We start from the raw sequence: 23,059 nt of genomic DNA on the forward strand, positions 1-23,059 counted from the left end.
AAAACTTTTCATCATCAATGTAATATATTAATTTCCGTTTTCTGGTTTTAAATAGACGACGCCGTACCTGACATCTTGGAGCTGCACGTTTGCTTGTCCCAGTACGACCATGTCCCTCATGATGAACTTGAGCCCTTTGTCGTCCACCACCATTTCCGTAATCTGCTGTGGATCCATGGGTAAAAGTCTGATGCTCGGATCACCTGTCAGAGTAAGGAAACACAGATTAAGCAAGAAAATTCACTACGTTTATTGTAACTATGAATGCACAGATCTCTACTGTGTCCCAATATTAAATTTTGTAAATTTGTTACTTTGTGGATTGCGTTCAGTCACTGTGTTCCTTACTAAGCTCTCTCTCTATCTCTCTCTCCTCTCTCTCTCTCTCTCTCTCTCTCTCTCTCTACACACACACACACACACACACACACACACACACACACACACACATATATATATATATATATATATATATATATATATACGTGATTACTCTGCCATTCACAATAAAGTGGCATATATATATATATATATATATATATACGTGATTACTCTGCCATTCACAATAAAGTGGCTGGCAGAGGGTTCAATGGACCACTTTCAAGCTGTCTATCACGGGAAAAAACGAGCACTTAAATTTTTCTGTGCGATGCCTGATTTCTCCTATTTCATCGTGATCATCATTTCTTCCTACGTAGGTAGGTGCCAACAAATGTTTTCGCAATCGGAGGAGAAAACTGGTGATTTAAATTTCATGAGAAGATCCCTTTGCAACGAAACACGCCTTTGTTTTAATGACTGCCACTCCAATTTACGTATCACATCTGTGGCACTATCTCCTCTATTTCGCGATAATACAAAACGAGCTGCCCTTCTTTGTACTTTTTCGATGTCATCCGTCAGTCCCATCTGATGCGGATCCCACACCGCACAGCAATTCTCCAGAATAGGGCGGACAAGCGTGGTGTAAGCAGTCAGAGAGTGGGGGGGGGGGGGGGGGGGGGAGAAGAGAAGACGCACAAAGAGGGGTGGAAGTAATCGACATAGTGAGGGAGGAGGAGACTACCTATGCAAACCAGTGTAGTGAGGGGATCAAGTGCATTGAGATGAAGTAGAACGAACCTGAAAACGAATATTGAGCTTGTTATGTTTGCATAAACCACAAAACCGTCATTCTGGAACGGCTTATGTCAGAGTTCTCCCTAGAGACGAGTAAGTAGAATTGTCAATATTGTCCTAAAGTCTTGTAATGTCAGTGTGTGGTAAAGTATCTATAAACTACAGATATAATGATTTTGGAACGTTGTTCTGGAGTTCTTGCCAACCTTATTAGTTAATGTGGAAGTGCAACGAAGATTTATAGATATCAGTATTAAATGCGGAAAGTACTAAGATGTTAGACCTGTAGAAACTGTTGGAAAGAATCGAAGAGAACGTATTTATTTCACATAAAACGGTATTGCATCAAGTACACCATATTACAGGAGAGGTTAGGCTGCATACTAAGCAGTTTGTATTTCTCATTGCATTTCAGTGAAACAGAGAATAGACCGCCTACCAACATTTGTCGTGTTTTGTGTAGCGACTTGTTGAGAAACTATAAACAGGTATTATTAAGCACAAGTTAATTTTGTGCCGATCAGCGTGATAAAATGTACATAGTAACTCGAATGTCATACTGCAGGACACGTACAAAGTGAGCAGTTTTTGCAAATAGGGAAACCGCTTAGAACAATGGAAGAAAGGGGCACAATATCCTTAGATAAACTAAGGAAGACTGTTCTTTCATCGTTATATTCAAAAATGTAATCAATTATACTCACCTTTCACAAGATAGGGAATTGCAGCGCGACCATTCTTCAGAGCACATTCATTTACGTTTGGGTCCTTCTCGCTGCAGGCTTTGAGGTATTGTGCTGAAACAGAAAGGTCTTATGTGGTACAAGAGCATTTTTGCTTTGATACTACAAGATATAAACAAAAAATGCATCAAGGAACTATTGTTATGGTCTTCAGTCCGGAGACTGTTTTGATGCAGCTCTATATGCCAGTCTGTTCTGTGCAGGCCTCCCCATCTCTTTATAACTACTGTAACGTGCATCCATTTGCACCTGCTAACTACATTCGACTCCCTATGCAGCCCCCCCTCTCCCCACACACACACACACACACACACACACACACACACACACACACACATCAAACTCGCCTACTACTTTTATTCTTATATCCTAGTTTATTCTGATATTCTAGTACAAGTGGTTGATACTTGATAAAACGATTACACCCCCCCCCCCCCGACCTATCATCGCCACCTAAGAACCGTGGACCATGCCAAAGTGGGTGGCTTTCTTTGCTCTACGACACAGATACACATGTAGAGATGAATCTATGGAGAGTCCTGAGTAGCCTGTGATGCTGAAGAGGGACATTGGCCTCTACACTGAGGCAACAGTCTAGCTGATTGACTGATCTGGCCTTGTAACTTTGGCAACATAGCCTTTATATATTGGTACTATCAATGTCTGAAAGAAAAGGGAAACGACTGCTATTATATTTAGTTCAAAACAGAAAGCTCTCGTGTGTGGGTTATGGGATGATGTCCTCGTGGGTAAATTATTCTGGAGGTAAAATAGCCCGGAGGTCTGGTACCATGCCCCACGGAATTTGAATCAGCGCCAGACATCATGGACGTCAAAGACCCCTAGATGTCTCTCCACCATCGCGCCGTAAGCCGTGGCGGCGTGCGCCTCCTGGCCTGCATTTATAGTGTGAGGGCGCCACAGTGGAACACATGGTTCCAGCAGTCAATAGCGACACCCCTGATTCTGTATTTAAGCGCCTGCCTCTCGCTCAGCCGGATGGATCTCCGCCCCCACCTGCTTTTACAAGGCCCTCCAAATCCTTGAACGCCATGCACTCCGCCTTGCCTTCCGTATCCGCCTTCCTTCCCCCACATGGCTCCTGTAGGAACTGATCCCCTTCCCCCACCCCCTCCGGTTCCTCCAACATCTCTGCATCCTTTGCATTGTCCACAGGCTTGATCCCCCCCACCCTCTGGTTTCCTCCTTCCTCTCCAACCCCCGCCCGTTGCCGCGCCTCTATCGCTGTATCCCTCCCTCTCTCCACCTCCACACCCTCCATCTCCTTCATCAGGGCAATTTCCAATGCCTCCCCCACCCGGATGACGAACTTCGCCGTGACATCTACCCTTCCTTCCAACTATAACCTGACCTTGTCCCGCCCCCCCCCCCCCAGGGCCCCCTTTTTTCCTCTTCCCTCCTTCTCCCAGAACGGATTTTCCTCCTTCCCTCCCCCCCTCCCCTGAGACTCTGCACCCTCTTTCCTTCCCACATCCCTCCCTACCTGGCTCCCTTCAGTGCGCCCCCCACTCATCTCTCCCATCTCTTCCCCTCCCTCCCTTCTTCCAGTCTCCCTCATCTCCTTGTGCCTGGCAGATCCTCTGTTTTGATCATCGTCAGTGTGCCACATCAGTGTTGTGTTTAGTGCTGTTTCTCCTGTGCGTCAAGAGGTGTGATTTTAGTTGTATACTGCCTTGAGGTTCGCTGTCAGTGTTTGTTATGTGCTACGCCATCCGTCAATATCTTTTATGCTCCAGTCATACTGTGCCTTGTGTTCTTTTAATTGTCACAGTGTGTGGCTTTTTGTGTGTGCTACTTTTAAACAGTTTTAACAGTTTTTTATCTCCATTTTACAGTCACCCCGTTTTTTGTCTATTGCCTTCCGTGATGTTCCCCCTTTCTTATATCTATGTTCACCATATTCTCTCCTTTGTTCTTTTTAAATGTCTTCTATTGTTTGTTCTATGTCTTTCAGCTGAAGAGCAGCGCATATGCTGTTGCCAGCCCACCCTGATGGGTAATTGAAATACAATAAAGAAAAAAAAAAAGCTCAGCCGATAGTCTAATCGTTGCGTGTGACATATCGCCTCGACAACAGACTGCTTGTTTACCGTTCATTGTTTTCATTACTAGTGGACGTGTTGGATTCGTTTGGTTGTCCCTGTCACTCCGTTGCTTCTTGCGTGTTGTCGTTGTAAGGTCTCTCTCAGTCGTCCGTTGTTGTTGTTTCATGCCCGTCCTTTCTGTTCGTTTGTTTGTTCGCGGGCCGCTCTCCGTTTGGTCCCAACGCGATTTCTCGGCCACCCTGCGGTTACAATAGGAGGTAAAATCGTCCATTCATATACTCAGAAAGATATTGGCCATCAGGTAAACTAGCCTCCTACAAGTCGGAGCGTTCCACGCTTGATATTTAAGAGGGTAGGTAGGTTAAAGGAATTAAAAATAGAGTTTGGATAGGCTGAAATGAAAGGTAGTGGTAATTAGAGATACGCAGCGGCAGGAAGAACGGATTTTTGGACAGGTCAGTACACGCTTTTCAACACAGATTCAAATAGATGTATTGCAGAACGAGGTCTCACAATAAATACAAAAATAGAAATGCAGCAAACTACCATAAACAAAATAGTGAATCCATAATTACACTATATACAAGTCGACACTAACTATGGTTGTAAAAGTTTGTGTGCTGACTAGCTCCACTCATGAAAAGATGGTAAGAACGTTTGATGCCATAAAAGGAATTATTTAGATCGTTAAACCAGATGAAAATTTAATACTAATGAGGACTGAAATGCGATAGTGAGAAAGGGAAGAGAAGGAAAAGTTGTAGCAGGACACGAAATGGGGGAGAGGAGTGTAACCTTCCGGCAGAGGTTCGAGTCCTCCCTCGGGCATGGGTGTGTGTGTTTGTCCTTAGGATAATTTAGGTTAGGTGGTGTTAAGCTTAGGGACTGATGACCTTAACAGTTAAATCCCATAAGATTTCATACACATTTGAGCACTTTTTTTTTTTTTTGAGACTTCGAAACCAGACTGCACACTGTAAAACATTATAAACTACAGATTAAAACTGAATAAATTGCATAACGCTAGGAGTTTTAGGACATGGGACCTGGTTAATTTGATAGAATCACTGTTGGGGAGTGTTTCAAGGAAGTATTAGGGAAAGACTGACTGAAACAGGTGAAAGCAATAGAGTAGAAGACTGATGTATAGGTTGCACAGATTATGCTGAGGGAATTGAATGAGGAAATGAATACAGGTCAAAGTAAAGTCTTTGGTGCGTACCCCATCACGGGGCTACTGGCCCACTGCAGACAGAGCACAGCTTTTCTTCGCCGCAGCACTAAGACGGGGCTTATTGCGTGCCCACAGCGCCGGCGGCCTTCTACCTCGGGGAACGATCCCCGGTACTCAGTGGGAGGGCTTGGGGCCGTACCGGAGAGAATGGAACGGGAAAAACCCATGACTCTGTCTGGGACTGAATCCGGGATCTCCAGTTTCGGAGTGCAGTGCGCTACCCGCTAGCTAGTCATGATGGCCACCAAATAAATGTAATCTCAGTTAAAAACGTTACGTATATCTAGCAATGTACTACGAAAAATCAACGAAATACTTACATTCGCTTAAAGATATACAGTGACTTGAATACACGGACGGCAGACTATGGCCAAATTGATTAATAATTTTGTAGTTTAGAAAAGCTATAGAAAATGTGTGCAACCCTGTAAAGATAAAATTTAATAAACCAGTCTACATCTGTATACACGGCGCTCAGAGACAGCTTGAAAAGCTTGTGACAACGCTGCAGGGTAGGTTGTGCTGGGAAATAATTGTTAAAAAAAGAATTCGATACGCAGATTGTTGAAGTTAGCCAATCAAACAATTGTGTGGGCAAATTCAAGTGGCGGGCCAGAGACAGTGTCACCTAACGTGTTGTGCGTTTGAATAAAAATTAAAAAGCCTGCAACTGTAACTTTTGAATTTAATTTATTTAATACAAAGGTACAGTTCTCGTGTATACCAGAGATCTATTGACATCGGTTATTAAATATTGACTCCTGTTATACTGAGCATAAGATTGGACTCCTCCCAACTTCCGTTGTTCGAAAGGTCAGAAAATGATGTAAAGGAACACCGAAACTGCTTGCGTAAATAAATTAAATGCAAAAGTGACGGCTGGAGATCTTTTAATTTTCATTTGATATAGAACAGCCAATATGCTTGTAATCATCCATTACAAGGAAGGACATACAAAGATTTGTTCTTCGTTTGGTTTCCTAGGAGCAGACAATAGAGTGATAGAAAAATTGAATACAAGACGTTAGTAGGAACCAACCGAACGATGTGCAGTCATGTGCGCTATCAAGCTGTATCTGGCGGGCTGTCTGAATTTGCGCGTGCAACGGTCTGATTGGCTAGCTTCAATGCTAAGAAACTCGAAAACTGCGCAACGTCTCTACAATTTCTTAACAGCTGTTTCTCGTTATAACCCATCCTGCAGCACCATTACAAACTTCTCAGACTGTTTCTGACCACCCTGTATAGAGCCTGTACGCCGAAAGCTATGCTGCGTCACCTGGTGGTGAGTACTTTGCACCAAAAAAGCAATTTTCTATCACATTTCTTTTATGTGTTGGGCGAGACAAAACTATGTGGCTCTATGATACGTAGCCTAGTCTCATTATTCCAAAGATCACTACAGGAAATTCCTCTAATGGTCTCGTTGTCAACAGGAGGTTAATCTGAGGTTAATCCCTAATCTTCCTTCTTTCCTTTTGACGCAAAATAAATAAATGTGACTGCAGAATGATCAAATTCGTTCAAATGGCTCTGAGCACTATGGGACTTAACATCTGAGTCATCAGTCCCCTAGAACTTAGAACTACTGAAACCTAACCAACCTATGGACATCACACCCATCCATGCCCGAGGCAGGATTCGAACCTGCGACCGTAGCGGCTGCGTGGTTTCCGACTGAAGCGCCTAGAACCGCTCGACCACATCGGCCGGCGCAGAATGATCACATAGTCTTCTTCTATTACAGGGTTTTCTACATATACTACCACCGTTTTGCGAGTAGAACGTCGCCTTTCTCCCACTGATTGCCATTTAAATTCCTTTAGGTTGAATGTTAACTTTCGTGTTTTTTATACCCATCCAAACGGTGAAACACATTTTGTCCCACTAGCGTCTTATATGCAAGTCATTTACAGATGCATTTAATGCTACTAATATTATATATTCCTCCCATTTAATACAACTTATTAATCATTCCTAAATAATTTTACGTATGAGTTACGTGTTTCGGATGTCGACTAGTAATCTTGTATTTATCCTCAATTTTTTTCGGCAGCGAGAAAATTTCTTTTGCAAGAAGTGACTTAACCAAGTACCGATTCCAGAGTCCGTAATTCCACCAAAGTGAGGTTTATGGGAAACAATTGGGACGTGTCCCAGTGTTCGGACCTGACGCTCACGTCATGCAACTGTTAGCACACGCAAGTCTAAAATCTTGATGGGTCACTGGAAAGGAAACAAATTTGGATGGGTTGCCCACCAGCGCGCTCTACAGACTGGCTCTGGACTAAATAAAGTATGAGTCGTACAAATACTCAATGAATTACTGACTGCTAAATGGCAGTCTAAACATTTGCCTCTGCTGACAGATGATCAGGAAGCTAACTATTATGATGATTCCCTGTATAGACGTTTACAAGAACTTAGACCTGAGCTGAGACAGCTTTGAGCATAGAGCTGCTAGGTGTCATGCTGTTCATGTATCTTGCCTGCTTTTTGGACCATTCATGGTAATGTATCTTAAGCAAGGATTTTTGGAATCCCGGTTTCCGTTACTGAGTTTCTGAGACAATCTTTCACGTGAACGATTATTTCTGTGACTTATATAACAGATCCAGGTCATAGTGCCTGACTAAAAAGGTTTGTGCACACGCTAGCACAACATACAGCAAAAAGAACAGTATAGAGGGCATTAGATATCCGTTTCTGCAACATTTTATTTAATAAGAGTAATTCCCAAGTCTTTACCGTCTGCTGATGCTTTGGCGGAATTAGAGCACCATTAAATAATATCAAGTGAGATGCAAGAAAACGTGAAGAAAAAACGATTAAGTACAACTCAAATTAAGTTGTATGTTTCACTGCGAAGAAATGAAGTTCAGACGAAAACTTCGTATTACGGTTTGCTGTACACAAGAAAATTACAAGAAAATGTTAGAGCTATCTAATGAATTTCAGACTGATCAAAAAAATTCTTTTAAAAATAAGAAAAATATACTGAATGGAAATCATTCCAAGCAATGACGAGTAATCAGAAGACATACCGAAGAGTGACAGAAACTGATAAATGACAGAAAATCCTGCAAGGAAATGGTGTGGATTTTTTATACTAAAGAACAGTTCTTTGGTGGATATATTACCACAAATAACAGAGGTCACACGTCTCAGAATTGCTGAAAACAATAACAATCGTGCATGAAAAAAACAAATAGCAAATTCTTATTTTTTAGTACGAAAATAAAATAAAGCATACTACATTTTATCAAACAATAAAGAGGCAGGCTTCATGTAAAGAACGAATCCAACTTCTAAATTTCAAGTTGTTGTGGAATACGAAGATGCAGACTAAAAGTAGGAATGAAGACAATAGACAAGTAGTCTCTTAGGAAGGTCATGTGACAGTATTCAAGGACAAGGACATATAACAGTTAAATTAACCAATAAATGAAGCACCTGAGGAAATGTAGTTACGGCAGTGAGAACTCACAATGGAAAACTGACATCAACAAGAGCAGGAACAGAACAAAATAGAAACATGTATTGTGTAGTTACTGTACTGGCACACATCAAATAATGAGATAAATTTGAACAAACATTCAAACGTTTCTTTAAATAACCGTTATGTCACTATATGTGAATCAGAAACACACAATAACGACAGAAGCCATTCTGGAAGTTCAGAGTGACAATTATTGAACTGCATGAAATAAAATTGTCATAACTTCTGAACGGTTTACGTTAGGACGTGCAAACTGCACGGTTGGCCGCAAGGTATGATTGGGATCAGTATGTGCCATATGGTTTGGTTTAGCGACCAAACCCACTTTCATTTGGATGGGTTCGTCAGTCAGCAAAACTGGCGCATTTGGGGGAAAGAGAATCCGCATTTGCGATCGAGAATTCTCTTCACCCTCAACGGGTGACTGTGGTGTGCAGTGTCCTGAGACGGAGTAATCAGTGTGTTATTCCTTAATGGAATGGAGACTACCAAACGGTACGTGAAGGTTTTGGAAGATGATTTCATCCCCATTATCCAAGGTAACCCTGGTTTCCACAGGAGGCGGAGCTAGACCCCGTCGAAGCAGGAGAGCATTTAATGTTCTGGAGGAGGACTTTGGGGACCGTATTCTGCTTCTGGGGTACCTAGAGGCCACTGGCTTGGGGATCGCTTGGCCTCCATTTTCTGCGGATCTGAATACACTACTGGCCGTTAAAATAGTTACACCAAGAAGATATGCAGATGATAAACGGGTATTCATTGGACAAGTATATTGTACTAGAACTGACATGTGATTACATTTTCACGAAGTTTGGTGCATAGATCCTGAGAAATCAGTACAGAGAACAACTACCTCTGGCCTCGATACGCCTGGGCATTGAGTCAAACAGAGCTTGGATGGCGTGTACAGGTACAGCTGCCCATGCGGCTTCAACATGATACCACAGTTCATCAAGAATAGTGACTGGTGTATTGTGATGAGCCAGTTGCTCGGCCACCATTGACCAGGCATTTTCAATTGGTGAAAGATCTGGAGAATGTGCTGGCCAGGGTAGCAGTCGAACATTTTCTGTATCCAGAAAGGCTCGTACAGGACCTCCAACAAACGGTCGTGCATTATCGTGCGGAAATGTAGGGTTTCTCAGGGATCGAATGAAGGGTAGAGCCACGGGTCGTAACACATCTGAAATGTAATGTCCACTGTTCAAAGTTCCGTCAATGCGAACAAGAGGTGACCGAGACGGGTAACCAATGACACCTCATACCATCATGCCGGGTAATACGCCAGGATGGCGATGACGAATACACGCTTCCAATGTGCGTTCACCGCGATGTCACCAAACACGGATGCGACCATCATGATGCTGTAAACAGAACCTGGATTCATCCGAAAAAATGACGTTTTGCCATTCGTGCACCCAGGTCCGTCATTGAGTACACCACCGCAGACGCTCCTGTCTGTGATGCAGCCATGGTAACCGCAGCTATGGTCACCGAGCTGATAGTCTATGCTGCTGCAAAGGTCGTAGAACTGTTCGTTCAGATGGCTGTTGTCTTGCAAACGTCCCCATCTGTTGACTCAGGGATCGAAGCGTGGCTGCACGATCCGTTACAGCCATGTGGGTAAGATGCCTGTTACCTCGACTGCTAGTGATACGAGGCCGTTGGGATCCAGCACGGCGTTCCGTATTACCCTCCTGAACCCACCGATTCCATATTCTGCTAACAGACATTAGATCTCGACCAACGAGAGCAGCAATGTCGCGATACGATAAACCGCAATCGCGATAGGCTACGACCCTACCTTTATCAAATTCGGAAACGTGATGGTACGCATTTCTCCTCCTTACACGAGGAATCACAACAACGTTTTGCCGGCCGGAGTGGCCGAGCGGTTCTAGGTGCTACAGTCTGGAACCGCGCGACCGCTACGGTAGCAGGTTGGAATCCTGCCTCGGGCATGGATGTGTGTGATGTCCTTAGGTTAGTTAGATTTAAGTAGTTCTAAGTTCTAGGGGACTGATGACCTCAGACGTTGAGTCCCATAGTGCTCAGAGCCATTTGAACAACAACGTTTCACCAGGCAACGCCGGTCAGTTGCTGTTTGTGTATTTGAAATCGGTTGGAATCTTTCCTCATGTCAGCACGTTGTAGGTGTCACCACCGGTGCCAACCTTGTGTGAATGCTCTGAAAAGCTAATCATTTGCATATCACAGCATCTTCTTCCTGTCGGTTAAATTACGCGTCCGTAACACGTCATCTTCGTGGTGTAGCAATTTTAATGGCCAGTAGTGTACATGCGACTCGTTTTTGTGGGGTTATATTAGAGCCAAGTGTGCAGCAATAATGCCAAAACTATTCCTCAACTGAAAACAGGGATTCAGGAGTTCGTCGACAGCATCGATATTCCGACTCCTCAGCGGGTCATGTAGAATTTCACTATTCCTCTGCTCCACATCATCGCCAATGATGGCAGCCACAACGAATATGTCATAACCTAAATCCGAATATCTGTAGTGACGTTTAAATGTTGAATGACGTCTGTGGACGCCTTAGTTTGCGAGTCATATGTGTATATTTATTTTTTGTCATTTTTATTTGTAGTTCACTGTTGCTATTTGAGTTTACAGATTGTAATTTTGTCACTTAGAGATAGTCGAGCTGTGGACGCTAGGAAATGGATCGCCAAGTGGAGAAATCGTAACAGTTGTTTGAACTTAATAGAAGGGTGTCAGCAGCGGTGGCAGCCTGAAGCATTTGCGCCGTGTATGGGACAATGCTATTAAACAGACCACGAAAAGGAAATTGTTTTCTCGTCTTAAGTAGGGTCGTTTCGACATTACTGACTGTCCACATTCTGGATGACATTTGGGGTCTGATGGAGATCGTTTAATCCCATTAATCTACAATGGTCCACGTCAGTGTCCTCGAGAACTGGAAAATGTAGTGAACTGTGATCTTTCTACCATCATACAACATTTGCATGCGTGGAGAAGATTCAAAAATTGCGTGAATTTGTACTGCATACTCTAAGCGAAAATTAAGGAAGTCAGCAGGTGTCCATATGTGCATCTCTTCTTGCTCGTCATCAATTCGATAGTGAACAACACTGAAATTCTTATCCTGAATTGTTATTGATGAAATGAAAATATACATTTATCTTAATATAACAAATAGAAGGAGTGGTTGAGCACAAACAAAGCAGCAACATCCAGTACAAAAACCTTTGTGCATGCACGAGAGATAATGTTATGCATTTGATGGAACAGTGATGGTGTGGTGTACCACGAACTGCTTCCCTGAGATGTAACCATCTCTGCTGACATTTATTTTCAACAACTGAGACGCAATCCAAGAACAATGATCAGGCAGACGCTACTCCACCACGATAACGCCCACCCGCCTTCTGCTAGACTTACAAAAAAGGGTAAAAAAGCACTATGAAGGATCTGGGTTGGGAAGTCATTCCACATAACATTACTTACCTGATTTTGCGTCCTCAGATTATTACACCTTCTGCCCTCTCCCGAACAATCGTCAAGGAAATTCCTTTCTGGGCGAAAATGCCTTCCAACAGATACATCGAAAAAGATCAACAACAAATGATCCATTATCTCAAGGGCTTCTCAGTCACACTGAATTCAACGTAAATAATTTTGCTTTGAAGTACCATGCCTGCCGACCAGTATCTTCGGAAGATTGACGAAAACGATGACAACGAAATTCGCATATCTAACATGGTCAAAAATGGGAAATACTGGAGATGGCCAGATGAAGATTATTCAGTAAATATAATCGAAGTAAAATAGTGCAGAATTTGAATCCACCTATGAAAATAAATGAGCGTCCTACTCCTACATTCGTGTTCGATTCAAAACTTTGAATGTATTCTATCTGAATAGGTGTAGGTAGATGTAGTAATAAGCAGACCTTATTTTTCTTGAAGAATTCATTGTTTGTTCATACATTTAAGATCACACTGATGTTAGACACTTAAGTACAATTTATTTTTGCTCAAATGTTATTTCTTCATTCCAATTTATCTTTGAAAAATTTAGTCTTTGAAAAGGAAGAAACCCCAAGTTTCGACAAAATAAAATGTTTTTCATCGATAGTTGCTGTATTCTGCATAAGTAACCCTATTCAGTCAGGTTATGCCAACTCACCCCCAGGGTATGCCAATTGCAAGCTTTTAAGAAATGTTGTTTTGGGGTGACCTAAACACTTATTTTGTAATCAAAAACTTAAGCTGTGTGCTGCAGTCACCAGTATCTCTTCACTTAACAAAAAATCAAAAGCCAAGATCTTCGCCAAGTAGCCCAATTATCCTCTAAAAATGTTTGTAGAATGACATCACTTCTTTAAACTGCAATAACCTGCTGTAATTATTGTTCCTTAGAAGAGTAGATGCAGGCAAGGTATCAACTTCCTCTGTGTAATGTGCAAACTATTCGCAAAGCTTTTCACAAAATAGTACAGAAATGAGTACAAACGCTGGTTGGCTTAGAATTCATAGCTTTAAGTTCAACACCAACAGCTGTTATCAAAAACAGGCGTTGATTCAACCTACATGTGGATGGAAGATTGTTTATGTCAATGATACAGTTTGTTTTAGACGCCTACACCCTACATAGAATTCAAGGTACAGCTACATAAAACATGTCATTTCAGCAGAATTGTTTTCAGTTGCCCTCTGGAAGCTATCCAAGGTATTGAACTATGAAATTGAAGAAAGAATATTGATTAATCGAACATTTCTCCAACACTTCTGATTTCCAAGTGACATTATGCTCTTTGCTTATTGTGCAGATGATCTGCATCTATTAGTAGAAAAACTATATAGGTCAAGTTTGGAATTAGGCCTGATTTGCATAATGAATAAATTAGGAGAATGCTACTAATTTACAATAGTCATAGAACAGTTGATGGTTATCTGTGTACAGGGTAATTAAAGACATTGACTGAATGGATAGCAAAGTAAATAATCGAGTAATAGCTTGTAGTAATCTAAATACAATGTTTGAAACAATGCTCCTGATTTGTTTCATACTGTAATTTAAAAGACAGTATGTAATTTCGTTTTGCAATCACAGCAGTGAGGTTTGAACTTTCCCTGTAGAGATAACTGAAGAAACGAAATTTTTTCAGTGAGTAATAGATACATCCTCATTGAGAAATTCTAAAAGAAAGAAGAGAGGATAGAAATGTAACAGGGACATATTAGAATGGAAGACATAATTATGATGTCAGTGAAAATTAAATAGAAGTGTGCAGGTCATATAGACAGACAAATATATGTAATATTAACAAAATAAATTTTTTTCTGTATTCCAATAGTTAGTAAGGTTCCACGTTTATGTATATGATACTAGAAAACATGGTGAATCAACATGGATCTATGCAGCCAAAAAGTGCAATGGTTTGAAAGTCTAGAATACGCTTTTCCTACCAATGGATATCGAATGAATTATGATGATGATCATGTTGGACTTAGCATATGCACATACCTACAAATTTTGTTCCTATATTTTGAAACTGAAGTACTGGAGATGGCATGGATTAAGTATTCAGTAGGGGTTACATAGCTTCCTCACTGGCATGTATTTGACTTACATTCTAATTATATTCACATATATGATTGTTATTTAAACGTAAATTTCATTTAAAGTTCTATGCTGTAGTTAGAAAAGTCATTATCATTTAGCAAAACATCAGTTACCTATTCGACCTACAAACAGCCAAAGTTGCAAAATTAACATTTTTTTTTTAAGTTGATGGCTACTTTTAGATTACTTGGACCCAGTTTCAAACTATCCAGGCAGATGAATCAGTGTTTTCTGAATTAGCATTTAATACAGCATGCTGGAAACATATTATTAGTCATCTGTAAGGATGTAAGAAGCGTAATATGTGCATCTACCTCTGAGTTCAAGTTAATATTGCTGTAATTGATATTGTAATTAATATTGTAGTACAAAGAATACGTTTTCTGGCACAAATCAACTATTTTGATGTGAGCAAAAGGGGAAAAGTAATAAATGAAATGTCAGTTACCTGTGTCAAATTTCTTTAATTAAATACTGCCCTTTGGTTACCCATAAAAACCATGGATCACATTGCAAGTGTATCATTAGTGCCAGAATCTCTGTAGGAATATTATAACTGATAACATTATACTTCAAAACTGACACATTGTAAAACATATGATTTTCGCTATTTATCTTTCATAAATTTTACAAAATTCTGCACAGAATAGGTATCGACAGAAAACCAAATTCGGACTGTTTCTCTTAATAAAGGCCATTTTTCTGAAACAGATTACACTGAAACAAGAGAAGAGCAATACAGGTACAATTTATATGTTTAATTTTAACAAACGACAGGAAAAACAAAAAACAATATCACATAATTTTATAATAGAAAAATTTAGTTTAAATGGTTTGCCCCATAATGCCTTAGATTATGACCATTTAGTTTATTGAATTTTATAAGCCAGAGTGCTAACACCTTTCATATTTTAAACAGCTAAATTCTTCTACTTGAAGAAACATGTGCAACAACACAAGTAATTTGCTTTTCTAAAACAACTTGGAATGATTACATTATAAATACCAAACCAATGATGAATATCTTTATTTTTGAAACAATGTACAATTAGGAAATATTTTTAGAATTGTGTTGTTGTGGTCTTCAGTTCTAAAACTGGTTTGATGCATCTCTCCATGCTACTCTATCCTGTAAAAGATTCTACATCTCCCAGTACATACTGCAACCTGCACCCTTCTGAATCTGCTTAGTGTATTCATCACTTGGTCTCCTCTACAATTTTTACCCTCCACACTGCCCTCCAATATTAAATTGGTGATCCCTTGACGCCTCAGAAGATGTCCTACCAACCGATCCCTTCTTCTTGTCAAATTGTGCCACAAACTCACTTCTTCCCAATTCTATTCAGTACCTCCTCATTAGTTATGTGATCTAATCTTCAGCATTCTTCTGTAGCACCACATTTCGAAAACTTGTATTCTCTTCTTGTCCAAACTATTTATCGTCCACGTTTCACTTCCATACATGGCTACGCTCCATACATATACTTTCAGGAAAGGCTTCCTGACGCTTAAATATATACTCGATGTTAACAAATTTCTCTTCTTCAGAAACGCTTTTCTTACCATTGCCAGTTTACATTTTATATCGTCTCTACTTCGACCATAATCAGTTACATAGTCAGTTACAAAAGGTGTATTATTTATCAAAATTAACTTGAATTTTTAGTTATTTTCTAAAATACTGTTTTCAAATTTGCCTCATCGAATTCTCATATACAGATGGCAACTTCACAAAAGTTACCTTTATTAAAATGGTATTCCATTTGCACCTCTAATCTTTGCTTTATGTAGAGGAACAACACTTTCTCGAACTTCAAAAAGAAAAGTAATATAAGAAGGAAGTTTACATTTGGACAACAAGTAAAAGAAAGCTAAGTTGCAAAAATTTGGTTGTATTACCTAAAGAGAGTTATAAATGATACTATTTTATTTATTTTTCAAAACATGAAGGAATTTCCAAAAAACTGAGTATTATCTACTTATAACACTTTCTGAGGATATTTCATTCAAAGTATACAGGAAGTATATTAAAGCAATATTAAAAAACTCCCTTAAATCATATTGAATAGAAGGGCATAAAAATATTTTCCATCTCGAATTTTGAAACATATAAAATACCACTGCGATGTTTGTATTCAATCAAAATTTGGCAGGAAACCAGCAAAAACCAGAAGAATGAAATAGCACTCTAGTAACATTCAGGTAACAATGGGTTTAAAACTAAGCATAAGAGCTATGTGTACAAGTACAAAATATGTACAAGAAGTCATAATAATTTTATTGAACATACCACAAATAATGTGAACCAAAATTAATTTATTTATCTTAAAGAAATTCAATGAATGATAAATTTAAACAATGAATTTTTAAGGAAGTTTTTTAAGGAAGTTTCTACAGCAGCTGGTCTAAAACTACTTTTAGTCATTTGCCATTGAGTTTGTTACCATTTTCTCAATTATTAGTTATAGTTTTTTTAATGTGACAATCTGAGATGTAAAATGTAGGGAAAGGCTCGCATAACATAGTAAGAATGGCTGTAATGGGAATGCTAATCTCACAGAATGACACATATATGGGTGAAAGCTGGTAAAGTGGCCACCCTAAGGAAACTGTGGCTTCTGATCCCAGTTCTTTGGCTGGCACATGAAATACTTCTATATAAACTGTAGCTATTCTGCAACTGAAAGAACTCCACTATTATTCAGCTCTCCAAAACGACCACTTTGTGCAGCTGGTGGGGAAAAGTTGTCAAAGACTGATAGCAACAAAAATAAGGCTCAGATGAAGCAAGAAATTGTCACATGAAAAAGATAGAATTGTATACAATGAAGTATATTTAAATTTGAAAAATATTGCCATATAATAATCATCTACAACATTATGCAGAATTTTCATTGATTCTTCAGTTTCCAACTTGCTTCATAATGCTTGTCAAAAGGAAAGGTTAAATTAGGTTCAAGAGTCAGGTATTAATACAATATTTACACATAAACATGTTCTCATCCTCTTCACAACCAACACATTGATCATTATCCCACAGTTTGCAGTTGGATCATTTAATATAGCATTCATTGTCATTGATATGGAAAGTTTCACTGCAATACAAATGAACAATGTCCTTGTGTTCTTCACTTTATTCTCCAAAAAGTTGCTTCTTGTTATTTACTGGATCCTTTCCTTGTGTCATTGTTTTATTATTATTCAGTTCAACAGGTTTGGATGTACTAAACAGTTTTTTCAGTTTCTACTGGTTTTCTTACTCTGCTATTTACCTGCTCATCTATCTTCAACTTACCTACTAACAGGTTACTGGTATATAGGCTCAACATTATTACTGTTGCCTTCCCATTTCTATAGCTTTAGCTTTGGCTTTCTTTCCTTCTTATTGTTGTTGGCCTAATTTAAGTTTTGATTAAGGTATGATATGTATTCGACTTGCTGCTAGTAATCTCAGCTGTGTTCCCATTGTATTTACAAAAGTTATTACTAGGTTATACACAGCTTCATTCTCTGATATCTTTTTTCTTTACTGTATCTAACGTTATTGTTGTTGTGATTTTCTTATGTAATATAGTGGAATCTTAACAGACTGCTGTAAAAACAATGTATAGCTTTTTGGCAAAATGTAATATACTAATGCTGTAATATACTCATTTTGTGAAATACTACTGTCCTATCATCAACTCGGTTGTCTTGAAATAAGGTAAACACATTACAAAACATGTGTTTGATTAGTTTGCCTTGTTAGGTAAATGGCCACTAGGATTGACTGAATGTCATTATGCTAAATGAAGTTTGTATAGATAATTACATAACCATAGCAATTTACAAATGGAGTGTTTCAAAAGCTAAAATATAATGTTTTACCAGCATTGTAGCAGTTAACTGTCATTATATATACAATTATATATTTCATACATGCAAATAAATTTTTTACTTTCGTTACAAAAGACATCTAGAAAATACACAAATGCCTGCAACTGTCAACAGTAAACTCACTCTCTGAACAGTTTTAAATGTTCACCACTAGGCTGCTGCAACAGAATGAAAGGGAGCTGCCACCATATTTATCCTGGCCAATACAACCATTTGTACTCTTCATCCATATTCTTTTTATTCCTCTAGCAGCTTTCTAAACATTGCTGGTGGGTTTTGAAAATACAGATATAATCATTTGTTGAAAGTGTGCCTTCGCATTATACATCGGTTTAAATGAGTCTTTTTCTTAATTTCAGTGCATAGTTTTTTAAACTGTTTATTGATTAATTTATTAACACATTTCATTGAATGACTTCCATTTTTTTAATACTTGACTTATTTGTAGTCCTATTGTGATTACTACAAGGAGCTGTGCGCAAATGAGTAGTTATGCAAATTGTTGGACTGAAACATTGGCTTACCACAATGAAAAATGCTCTTATCACAGTACAAGAAAGGTGAGTATGTGCTGGGCACATTTAGAAACGGAAAAGCGGGGAACGAGCTTTTCGACCTATTTGGCAGCTTCAAAGACTTTGGAATCAAAACACCTGGACATATTCTTACTTTTTTACTTGTTGGTATTAGTACCAATATCATGTAATATAATGCATTGTGTAAAGTAGAGTAACATAATATCTGATATGTCTTGGAACATGACACATTCCATCAAGTCATCCACCATGCAATTAGTCATCTTGTGCAATATAACACAACACCTCACTAATATTAGGTTGCATGCATACCCACTGTGGGATACTTAGTATTATACAGGGTGTATCAAAAAGAAACATGTGATTTAAAAAAATCACTACTATAATGTTATTTCAGGTACGTGCGTGAATAGCATACTTTTGGAAACAGCAAACACTCGAGTTTTCCTTGGTTTGCGCTAGATAGCTGCAGTGGGCGCCCACTTCAGTTCTATTAAAAATGGTGTCAGGACAACAGAAAGCGTTTTGTGTTTTATGTTCTGCGCAGTGCGGATCAGTAATGACTGTTCAGCGTCACTTTCGTACTAGGTACGGTGTGGATCCTCCTACTGCATGGAGCATTGGAGGAAGACATGAAAAACTCCGAGAAACAGGTTGGTTGTGTAAAGGCAAATCGCTGGGCCGTCCCGGAGTGTCTGACACAGACGTCGAATGCATCAGCCGTAGTTTCACAAGGAGTCCACAGAAATTCGTTCACTCTGCAGCTCGACAGCTCAACATGCCCTCGATGTCCATCTGGCATGAGTGGCTTTGATGTTTACACATGAAACCACACAAAATTCAGCTGCTGCATCCATTTAAATGGAAAGGTGAACCGCCATAATGTGAAAATATCGAGCCGGAACAATCCTATGAAGTTTTACATCATGAGAGGGACTCACAAAAATTTTATGTGTTTATTGCAGTTTCACGGGAGAACGTGTATGGTCCATTTTTCTTTGCCGAGAACACTGTTACAGAAAGCACATATCTCGATATGCTTGAGAATTTTCTTTTCCCAAAGTTGTAAACTGTTTCGAACGACTTAAATTACCAACAGAATGGGGCACTGCCACAATGTCATCTGTAAGTGCGGGAATTTTTAAATCAAGTGATTCCTGAACGATGGATAGGTCTCAGTTCATCGGACTTGACTGTATGCGATTATTTCTTGCGGGGGCTTATAAAATTTATAAATGACTGTTTATGTGCCTCCGTTAACAACAACAATGAATGAACTGTGACATCACAACTCGAGACAAGCTCGCTGCAGTGTGGGAACAGTTTGAATATTGCAATGATATATGCCATGCGTCTCAAGGGGGCGTATCGAACACCTTTGGAAAGGTATGAAAGAAACTTTTTGAGTTTGCAGTTCTTCAGAGAACCAAATCCGTTGTATATGTTCATTAGTTTCAGAAATATAGACGTGCCAAATAGGATGATTATTTTTGATACAGCATGTAGATGTACCTCCACTCCCAGATGCTTCCTATAGTAGATGCATCCCACTCTCTAGAAGCACATAAATTTGTGTCTATTTGTTCTTACATCCCTCACTACACATGTAATGGGGAGTGTGTTTGAAACTGTCCCCTCATAGAAAAAAATCAACCCTTTCCCCCAACCGGAAATCAAAAAATTACTGTAGCGTTTCTCCAGGAACAAGTTCACCTGTAGAAATTTTACCTGCCATCCCCCGCCCCTCCCCCACGCTGCCAAGAAAAACTTTTTTTACCTATAACATGTGCGCTCTTCAGTCATATCTGATATTATATATTGTTTACTATGGGTGGAAAATCTTCTGGATTTTGGGTACAGGACCAGGGAGTTTAGCCTATAGATTGCAATAAGAAGGTATGTCAATACCTTACAGTTTAGGCAGCTCACTGCACTGTGGAAGTAGTGTTAGCTCGTAAACAGTCGCGACTATACCAGTATGTTTCTGAAACAGTCAAGATAGCAAATAATTATTTATTTAAAAATGATGACGGGTTTTGACCTTTATGCTGACAGATGTATGGCACCATTTTTCTGAAGTCAGCAGTGTGCAGAACAGTCCCGTGATGCCAAGGTCATTTACTGGACAGTCGTTTAAGCTGCAAACGACCTTGGCATCACACAAGTGGCCATCTTCAGAGCTACGGCACCATTTGGCTGTGGTCGGCGATGCACAGGACAGTTGCGTGATGCCGTCTTCACTTATTGCACGGTCGTTTGAGCACTAAACGACCATGCAATCACGCAACTGTTCCGTGCACCACCGACTTCAGACATGAATTGCCGTGGATCTCAAGTTGGCGAGCATAAAAGCTGAAATCGGTCGTCATTTTCAAATGAATGATTATTGGGATCTTCACTGTTTCATTATGTCATAACTTGGAATAGGTTGCTGTTTTATCTCCAACCATGCTATCTAAAATTATATATTGATTTAAATGTCTTTCCTGCTGCCGGATATGTCGGAAAGCTAGTGCCCTTCTTTTACATCCCTAACTCTGACGAGGAAGTATTCCCCATTTTTGCTATTATAGGAGCGTTTTTCATTCTGGTTCCCAACACTTACTCTACCATAATATTGTAAGCAGATCACCATAGTTTGGCAACCGATGTAGGTTTTTTTTTTTTTAATCGGCCGACAGTTGATTCATTATAGGTTTTTCTGTTGTCTTTCGAATCATACTGCTTACATTGTGGCAACACATAAAAAAACTGCGGTTCGGAAACAAGATGAGTGCCGCCACATTTGGGAAGTGCAGTGGGGTGACAGAAGTTATATCAGAATGTCGATAGAGTCCACACAGGCTCCTTGGCTTTTTTGATTGAATTACCTGAACGCTAATTAGTTTCTGTGCGGCGCATTTTGTTTTCCGTAAGCAGCCTGAGACCGGGGGAGAACTCCGTGATGTGGCTGTAGCAGCATTCGCATTCCCCTCTGAGAACGACGGGCATGGGGAGGTTGCAGGGCGCGACATAGGTGCCGATTCCGGATTATCCACATCCGTTGAAGTTAGCAAAAGGGAGTCCAGGCATTGTTTCAGATGCGGCAGTACAGCTCATTTGGTATGCTCATGTGATGAGCCTCGTGCTCCAATACATGACGCCGGGTTGGCACGCAAACCCGGGTTCGAACCTTTAGGCCTTGGTGTACTCACATGGTCACCCCCGCATCATCCTCTTTGCCTTACGTTTGTTCTCGGCTAGGTGGCGAGCTTGTTTGCTCTCTCTTGGATTCAGGTAGTTCCTTGTCATTATTGAGTTTTGAGTGGTTTTTGGAATTTGGGCATGTTACTAGACTTCGTTCGGTCCTGTCTCCGGTGCAGAGATGTGAGGTGGCCAATGGCCAGGTGTTACCTTTGCAGGGTTTGGTCCAGGGGAGTGTGTAAGTTGCCGAGTTTTCCTGGCCTGTACCTTTAGCCTCGGTTAAGGGACTGTCTGTTAAGGGGCTCCGGAACGCCCTATACTTGCAATGTTAAAATAACGCTTGTAAATTACATCTTTCCTCACAAAGTATTTGAGGTAGGAAGTTGAACTATTTACACATTATTTATTGGAATATGGGCTACAACTTAACACAGGGATTTTACAAAATTTTAGTTCAGTTATTAAAGATGATTTTTTTTTCAATTGTAATGAAAATTCACAACATTTTTTGGAATTTTTTATTTATATATTCAAAAATATACAGTTTTTTGGAAAAAGGCTGTGTTAAATTATGCAGAAGGTACTGTGTAACATTTACTGAAAGTTTGAAACAAATATGTTTGGAAGATCCTTAGAAAACATGTAATTAGTATGAGAAAATAAAAGTTTTGGGAATCGAGCGACAAAGATTGGATTAACTTTTTAGTGCATTCCAGGTCCATAGGATGGATTATCTTCATCCTCTGCAAACTCCTCCTCCAGCTTCCTCTTGTTCCTCCTCCTGTTTACTCTTGCTTGTATTTCTAGACTCTTTACAGCCCTGTCTGCAGCCCGAAGGCGTTCCTTGACTAAAGCAAGCATCGCTCGTACCATGTTAGAACCTATCTTCATTCCCATATTTCTAAATACCTTGCACCTTACAATGTTGCCATCATTGAAAGTCGCAAGAGCATCATACACACCAAAGTGTTTCTATTCCAACAAATATAGTCTTGGCGATTCTCGACCATATAACACTATTTACACTTTCATTGGGGTTTTGAGTTTTTCCGTGAATACACTTTTTCAACAGTTCAGGTGCTGCTAAGTCTCTGAAAATAGGTTTTATCACCTCCATTATTGCATGAGGCAGACTATGCTTATGAGTGTACACTTCACCAGTTAACAATCCTTTGTTATATTTACACCAACTC

General features: G+C 39.8%; 1 protein-coding gene across 1 annotated transcript in view; it reads right to left on the reverse strand.

Annotated features, from left to right (window-relative positions):
- Positions 1-23,059, reverse strand: part of LOC126455584 (protein takeout-like) — a 73,514-nt gene that overhangs the window by 44,921 nt on the left and 5,534 nt on the right. The window contains exons 2-3 of the mRNA XM_050091342.1: positions 1,824-1,916; positions 68-203 (exon numbers count right to left, since the gene is read on the reverse strand). Coding sequence (XP_049947299.1) covers positions 68-203; positions 1,824-1,916 — 229 coding nt within the window. The remainder of the gene's footprint in view (positions 1-67; positions 204-1,823; positions 1,917-23,059) is intronic.

This window comes from Schistocerca serialis, chromosome 2 (assembly GCF_023864345.2).
Source record: "Schistocerca serialis cubense isolate TAMUIC-IGC-003099 chromosome 2, iqSchSeri2.2, whole genome shotgun sequence".
NCBI lineage: Eukaryota > Metazoa > Arthropoda > Insecta > Orthoptera > Acrididae > Schistocerca > Schistocerca serialis.